At 48.4% G+C, this 8,571-nt stretch overlaps 1 protein-coding gene across 1 annotated transcript; it reads right to left on the bottom strand.

The window, feature by feature from the left end:
* Positions 1–2,087: 2,087 nt before the first annotated feature.
* Positions 2,088–7,029, bottom strand: LOC142586309 (uncharacterized). Its single transcript, XM_075697554.1, has 5 exons — positions 6,925–7,029; positions 6,273–6,430; positions 5,002–5,075; positions 2,833–2,919; positions 2,088–2,218 (listed from the first exon to the last, which is right to left on the bottom strand). The coding sequence occupies exons 1-5, from the start codon at positions 7,027–7,029 to the stop codon at positions 2,088–2,090; spliced, it is 555 nt and encodes a 184-aa protein (XP_075553669.1).
* Between the last annotated feature and the right edge of the window lie 1,542 nt (positions 7,030–8,571).

The raw sequence follows: 8,571 nt of genomic DNA, 5'->3' as shown, positions 1-8,571 counted from the left end.
CGCACGCACGCACGCACGCACGCACACACACACGCACGCACACACAACGGAACTAGCGCTGTTTACAGGAGGAGCGCTGTGTCCTGTTGTGTTTACTTTCGATACCAGTCGTCGTCGTCTTCGCGCTGTTTTCATGTTTTACTCAACTGCAGAGGGCATGTAGATAGAAGCGGGAGACAGGACACGTGACTTCAGCGATGTTTCAATAGAGCGGGACCACAATGAGAGAAAGAGAGGAGGCAGGGAAAAGGTGCAACCGTACCCTGTACCGTCGCAGTCAGGAAACGGGTGATTAACCTTACCCCTCCGCGCACCTAACATGACACGGGAGAAAGAAAATGCGTCCTCAAAATTCATTGCTCATTTTGGCTATCTTGAGTAAAGGAGTGAGCGAATGAATGACGCGTTTCTCTGCGTTCTGCGTACTATCTGGACAAGAAACAAGCGGTGTACACAAGGCAACATTTCACATCACATTACGACTGTCGTTGCCGTCAACTTCACCGTCAAATACCGTCAATCAACGCAAACAGCACAGATAGCTTCGCTTACATCGATTCCCACAGTGCGTAGGATCTGCATATCTTTTTCTTCTCTTCCTCATTTGCTGCACGGTGCAATTATAGCAGCGGCATCGTGCCTTTGCATTGCATGATTCATCGAAGTCATGTGTCATGGTGAGTGACGTAGCTAGCAGAGCGTCCTACATCACGGCATTTGTGCGTGTGCCCTTGATTCTTTGGCTGGGACAAAGCTTCCTCGAGAGGGAGGACAAGGTACGACCGATCTGAAACGCCAGCTGTTTTTTTGGCGCGGCGAGCATAACACTTTGCAGGCACGATTGTCGGTGCCTGATATATACGGTCGCGCTTGTTTGGTTAAAACGGGCAAACCTGGCGAGGAGACTCTTTATATAGAATCCCAGGTAGTGCAAATTATTTGGTATCCTTTCTACGGCATGCTTCTTTACTATATCGTGGTTTTGGCACGTAAAACCCAGATTTCTTTTTATTGAGACGGCGATTACATGGACTCTCTCCAGGCAAATTTCTGCCGTCGGCGTCGTCGTGATGTTCCGTGTAAAGTCCAAGGGCGATAACATCGCCGCCGCGCGTCATACGGTAGCGGACGATCGCCGCTCAATCTCGCCGACGCGAAAAGAAGGGAAGCGGGGAGGAAGCGCGCCGTCTTCCGTCGCGCGCGAGGCACCCAATGTTGCGATGCACCGGGAGGAGGCAGGTGGGCGGCGTTCTACTCTGGCTGTCACGGCGTATGTGGGGGACGCGTTGGGCTGCACGGCCATAGCTGGTGAGCGATATATGTGTTGTGGCAGAGTCTAGGTGCGTCGACTTTCTGTGTGCTACGTGTTCTCGGCGTTCAGTTTGCGTTGAAGCGATAGACATTAACAAGGTCACTTCGCTCGCTGCTGCTGCCGCGCTTCCTCGCGCCAGCGTTTTGACAGCGAGCGTCCGTGGTCATCGAGTGTGACGTGATATATATATATATATATATATATATATATATATATATATATATAAAGCCCCAAACCGGTAGTTTGTGCCCGGGCACTGCAAGGTGCCCTTTCTTATTATATGAATTATATATATTCTTTCTTATTATACGTATAATGAATACCCCTAATGCATTTACGAAATGTGTACAATTCTTAGCCCAGCCCTCTTAGTGAGTCTGCTTTTGAGCTTATGTCTCTGAGGTCATCATTACTGTCGTCATGATCATGGCTGCAACCATGGGCGCCAGGCCTGCAAACTCTGCTCTGTTCGACATGCCGATCGAACATTTTTACGTTTTGCGAACATTTTTAAAAGCCGCCTGTCGCAGATAGCATGCAGGCGTCGGATTGAAGAATGTTTCGCATTGTATCGACATCCGCACAGCGCCAGACCTGCGCGGCTTTTCTTTTTCTTGTGGGTGACAGAAAAAAACAACCCAAGCGGATAATGCATACAGACGTGTATTTGGTCTTTCGATGTTAAGGGCGGTTGAACCGAAGGACGACGTAATGGTGGCGCGATGAAATTGCGGCCATATATATATATACAAGCCTTCTTCGAGGTGTGAATGGCTTAGAAAGTGCAGCTGTCGTCCAGAAGGTGGTAATGCTTGTCGCTGCCGCAGAGCATGTTGAATATGAACTGGCACGCAGGGTCGATCTGCCTAGCTCTGCTCGCCGGCACGAAGAGCGTGCAAGCGTCCTCTGCGATTACAAGAAGAACGAAGAAAAATACGAATTAGGGGCCAGAAAGTGTAAGAGGCGAATATTGATTGATTGATTGATTGATTGATTGATTGATTGATTGATTTATTTATTTATTGATTGATTGATTGATTGATTGAATGAATGAATGAATGAATGAATGAATGAATGAGTTATTTACCATGATTCTAGCTGCTATCTCAGCTTCGGACCCGTTAATTGTGACAAAATAACAATTATTTTCCAAAAAAGTAAAAAATAGTTGTTTTTTATTCATGAAGTGCCTGCCGGGATTTATCGCTCACGGCCAACGCCGCCGACACCGACACCGACGCCGACGACACCGGCTTTTCTGCGACACGAGCTCCTTAACGCTGTCGCGTTAATAAATCCTAAGGCACGTATGCCTTTAATGAGTAGCTCCGAGACCTACCGGTAAGATTCTTTGCGAAAGAGAGTGTGATCGCCGAGACAAGCAAATGAAGCGGCCACTGCCTGCTGCCCGCTCGCTTATAGCTGGGTGCCGGCACACGGTAAAACTTGTTACGGCAAATATAAGACGTACGAATCGCACACATTGATGCCGTGAGTTAGTAGTATACGGCTGCACTCACCGCCGGCGTAAGGGTTCCTATACACCTTGCACTTCTCGCAGTCGGAGTACACGCTGAAGAGTTGGAGGTGAGATCCCTTTCCAGGTCCTGAGCATAAAGTGCCAGTAAACAGAGCGAGCACACACAGAATCATCACTTTGCGCAGCGACAAAAGCGCACGCGCTCACCTCACCCCCCTTTCCCCGCGATTCCCTCTCGCCCAACACCCTCACAGTCACACACGCACACATGCACGTACGCAAACGAACACACGCAAACACACGCAACTAACACATAAAGAACTTGATATCGTTACGGGCCAGCGGAGCGCCGTTGTGTAATATACAGAATGTCCCAGCTGACTTTAGCCAGAGTTTTAAAATATGCGAATGCCAAGTAGCTGGACGGAACCGAGGTAATGTTTGCCATCGCTCGGAGATACTCAGATGAGTTTTTTTTTCTGTCATTCTTACTAATTACACAATTAGTTCTCATTAATTAAGCAACTTCTCAAATATTATAATTAGATGAAAAGTGTCAATTCGAAAAATGTAGAGCAACATGAAAAAAAAAACTCCCGATGTAGCTTTCTGTTGCTCAATACGTGCAACATAAATGTGTTTTTCCGAGCATGAAAAACGCCCGCGAAGAGGCCAGTCGCGCAGCAATTTTGCGTGCATTTGCGGGCCTCTTTCACGCTCTGAAAAACGCTTTTATGTAGCACGTATTGAGCAACCGAAAGCTGTATCGGGAGTTTTTCATGTCGCTCTACAATTTTCTCATTGACACTTTCCATCTAACTATTAAGTTGGGGAAGTTGATTAATTAAGACTAATTATCGAATTAAATTAAATTAAATTGTGGGGTTTTACGTGCCAGAACCACGATCTGGTTGTGAGGCACGCCGTAGTGGGGGACTCCGGAAATTTGGACAACCTGCAGAGGGTTCTTTAACGTGCACCTAAATCTAAGTACACGGGTGTTTTCGCGTGTCCTCCCCATCGTAATGCGGCCGCCGTGGCCCGGATTCGATCCCGCGACCTCGTGCTTAGCAGCCCAACACCATAGCCACTAAGCAAGCACTAATCATCTAATTTGGCGGAATGATAAAATAATTTGAGTATCTCCAAGTGGCGGCAGACAACATTACTCTGGTTCTGTCGAGCTACGTGGCATTCGCATATTTTTAAACTACGGCTAAAGTTAGCTCGGACACTCTGTATATTGTATTATTACTACTTCTAGGTTGTCACCTTATATAGTGCCAATTTTACCCCTTTGCTCCAGGAACAAGTTAAACTTGTTCCTGGATGTAGAATAATCCATCGTCTCGAAAGCTGCCGTTCCTAGAGCATCAGAACGATATCGGCAACGTTGGGGAACTTTCGGGAATCTGATAGGCGCACGTCAGTGGTGTGGTCTGGCACTCACGGAGCGAGGTCGCAGTGATTCGCTGTCAGAACATCTCAAGAAATTTCGTTTATCCCTGTGACAACGAAAAACACCTTACAAGCAGGTAGAAGTTTCATTGTAAATATGGTAGTGCAAAGCAATATGAGGAAGAGGAAGTATAAACAGGAAAGGCGTGAGAAATTTGCTGTGCACCCTACACAGGGAGCGAGGATAAAGGGGCAATAGAAAGAGGAAAAGAGGGAGAGAGTTACCGCGGCATTGAGTATAGTCATGGCCCTGGCTACTCAACTGCCACAAACATGTTTATCATGATCCTGCAACTTGAAGACACATCCAGCCTAATATTTCACCGGCCTTAATCCGAGGCAAATAACTCCTGTCAAGCGTAGGTCGTCGGAACATTCTTATTAAATCTGAGAGAGTGTGGGACAGTCCTGTCGAAATCCTGGATGGTTCGCAACCATGTATACTTGAAGATTGATTGATTGATTGATTGATTGATTGATTGATTGATTGATTGATTGATTGATTGATTGATTGATTGATTGATTGATTGATTGATTGATTGATTCGGTTTAGCGTCCCTAGTAACTCGGGCTTTGAAGCCCGTCGTAGTAGAGAACTACGGGGTAATTTCGACCACCAGAGGCCCCTTGGGATGCGCTTAAATGAACGTACACGAGTGTTTTCCGCATTTTGCCTCCCTCGGAGCAGTCGCTCTAAGCCATTCGGTGCAGTGCAGGACCTGGCCCTTTGTCACCCAGGACTGGTGCTTACCTTCCAGGAAAGTGACGTTTAGCAGATTCTTATGGATGTACCCTTCTGTGCTCATCAGTGTAATCTTGTTTCTCCTGCGAAGACAACAAGAGCAGCATCGGAAAAACGCTCTGACAGAGCCAACTTCGATGCGTAAAACAGCACAGTATATACAACACGGATATGTATTATATCGCATTCAAACTACGAAACAGGCAAAATCTCTGTGCTCTAATCACGCGCGTATATTGCACTGAGATCAGAGCAAATGTATTACATAACGAGGCCCGATTGTGTATAATAAATGCGCGCACACAGCGTGCAATTTGCACTACAGCCTTCAACATTGCCGAAGCGGTCAAAAAAATTACCGACGATTACGTTACTTCCTAATGCGAAATTTGAGCGCAGCAAATAAGCTGTTTCACCTTTTGGATAGATTGAGGCAAAGAAATCGAGCAACACATGTATGCGCTATCACATAATTGTTTTTTTATTTTTCACACGTATTCCTTTAACAAAGACTCCACTAACAGTTCTTGACAGTCATGAAGGAAGCTTTGTGGTCGGAGAAATAGACTGATATATGTTCGACTTGGTACACCAATGCTTGATTCTCAAAGACGAGATCTATACAAGTGCCTCGCGAGGTTGTCACAGCCGTGGGGGAAGCAGAGGCTAAGCGCCGCCGCCGAGAAGACCCTGCCGTTCGCGCCGCCGAAGCGGAGGCTCATCGCCGCCGTCGAGAGCAACCAGCAGTAAGCGAGGCTGAAGCAGAAGCTCATCGCCGCCGCCGAGAAGACCCTGCAGTTCGCGCCGCCGAAGCGGAGGCTCATCGCCGCCGTCGAGAGCAACCAGCAGTAAGCGGAAGCGGAGGGGGGCGGCGTGTACACCCAGCGGCAAACGATGGGGGCAGAAGCGCGCGCAGCAAGCGGACAACACGATAAAGGGAGGAGGGAAGAGATAGCAGCGACTGACTGATGCCGCTGACGGCGATAGTGAGTCAACCCCAGCCATCCGCCACACAAGAACAGGGGGGCGGGGGCGACCCTTTCCTCCTCTTTCTGCATGGCGGCGACGGTGTTCTATGCAGTCACGTTATCTTGACTCTCTAGCGGCATCAGCGGCATCCAGCGGTATCAGTCGGTCGCTGCTAGCGCTGGGGGGATGAAAGGGGGGCGGAGCTGGTTACGAGGCCGACGACGACGCCGACGACGACGACGACGCGAAACCCAGGAACGGACGCCAAAGAGCTGCGCTCTAAAACGAATCGGGAGTAGATGGTCGCTCACGATTTTTCGGTGTGTCCGTACTCGACGACGTTCTCGGTGACGTCGCCCTGGAGAGGAGCCGTCTGCGTGACCCGGATGCACCTGGCGGTGCCGCCGATGTACGGGTCGTTCTCGAAGTTTCTCAACACAGCGAACCACGGCGTCTCGTACGGGAAGCACTGCAAGCAGCAACACGCGAAGCGCGTCGAAGCCAAATGCGCGCAACAGTTCACGTGTTGTGCATTGTACATACACGTACATAACTATCTAGAACATCCGCTATGGCTCAGTGGCTATCCTGTTGCCACGCTGCAATTTTTTGTCTCGCAAGATAAGTCCTCGCGTGTATCTTATAGAAACCCAAGTGGCCAAAATTATTTGGAGCCCCTTCACTACGGCATTGCTTATACTACGTCTGTGTGTGTGTATGTGCGTGCGTCTCTGTGTGTTTATGTGCGTCTTTATAGGTGAATACCAGGACCCACTACTATATTACTCGACGAATTTAATTTTGCCGTAACAGGACGTTGTGCGTCAACCTGCATTCGAGCTCTGACTTTACAACCCACATTGTGCGCGCAAATACGCGGCCCCATTGTTCGCAGCAAAACGTGCCCCAAACTTATACATGCAGATTCTTATAGGACGGGAAAAAGGCGAGAGCTAGCTTTACCTTGCGTTCATCTTGAAATTCCCCAAGATCCGGCTTGCGCTCGAGGTGTACAGCGTTGGCAGCAACCGCGAGAAAGCCGAACGCAAGGGCGAAGCCTACCGACATGGTTCGTCTGCTATTTTGGCTCAGCGCAGAATACGCAGCGCGGGGTCTTTTTATAGCACCCGGTCCATCCGGTCAGGACAAACGCCATTTCGTTTTGTTGCCCCTCTGCATTACTTGTCGAGACCTTTACATACGATAAAATTTAGCCCTGCGTTTGAAGCAAAGATGTACGCTGATATAGCTAAAAAAATAAAAAAAGAGTCAACCGTCAAAAGTAAAAAAAAAAAAACAGTGTGGTCGATGTATGGTGGTTACTGGCGCGCGTCTGCAAAAGCATGCCGCGCCAGACGACGGTAAGAGGATTGTTGCCCTTAAAGATGTCGGGCTCTTAGTACCAAGCTGCGTTTATCCAGTGCATGTTCATGTATTTTCTTTCTTATACGATACTACGTTCGACGAGGCTCGTCGTCTGCAGTATCTTTCAAGTCCGCGTGCGCTGTAGCTCCGCCTCATCAGCTGCGTGCACTACAGCGAAGGCTCGATAGGGCTCGTGTCAGCCAACCACTAATGAGAGCCGGCTGGGAGTTTCAGAGAAATGAGAACCATCGCTCCGTGTGCGCCACTCATCTTTCCACGAAGCTTCCATTCAGTCGCCGTTGTCGACGGAGCGCGATCAGGGGAGGACATTGGGGGAGCCCTACCTTCAGCGTTTAGCTGACGCTACACGTAGCTTTCTCTGCACTGCACCCCGTTCATGAGGTGAAGCATAAGCCTGCGCTCTTTGTCGGACGCAGTGCCTCTGTAATGAATGTAGATGGAACCGCAACTATCGGCGTGCGGAAGCGGCGCACCCGTGTGTCGCACGAAGATTCCGCCCGCCTCATCATTCACGCTGTCATGTATGCAAATGAACGCCGCAGAAAGTATCGCCGGGACCGGTTTTAGCGCTTTCTTTCGAGTTGTGAGCCTGTTGACGAACGTTTTTTTTTTTTTCTCGTCTCGTGACAAGGTTCACTAAAAGTGAAGAGGGGGATAGTATGCCTGCTGCTGGGACCAGTTAACCTAATACAGCAGAAAAAAAAGAAAAGAATTTAAAGCAACACAAGAGCGAGATAACGACAAAAGACACGTGCGTTGAGTATAACAACTGGTAAACTGAATGTATAAACTTCGAAAAACAGAAGTATTAACCAAGTCTGGGAAGAAATTAAGTAAAATAAGCATCACACGGGGTTAATTCCTTATCTAGATTTGTTCCTTACCACGAAGCCATGAGCATGAAATCTTTCACCTCATCATCAATTCACGTTGTCGCTCATCGGGCGTATGAACGGGTCCGTAATGCTTACAACTTTAATTATCACTGTTCCTGATAATAGCCTAAGCCGATTTGCTATTCATTGGCGCGGGTAATGAACTTTCGTGCGAGCGGTGTGTGCGGGGTCATCGAGCATTGATCTATTCTGCCCTTTGTTTTTACTTCGGCAACCAAACAGCGCCTTCTTCTCGATGGTCTTATATTATCCGATGGTTTGGTCTTATAGATGTTTTCATTATCTAAGATCTTCGCACCGTAACTGCACCGTTAGTAATTGGCGCAGG

This window comes from Dermacentor variabilis, chromosome 6, assembly GCF_050947875.1.
Source record: "Dermacentor variabilis isolate Ectoservices chromosome 6, ASM5094787v1, whole genome shotgun sequence".
NCBI lineage: Eukaryota > Metazoa > Arthropoda > Arachnida > Ixodida > Ixodidae > Dermacentor > Dermacentor variabilis.
This window is presented reverse-complemented; position numbering and strand designations above follow the sequence as displayed.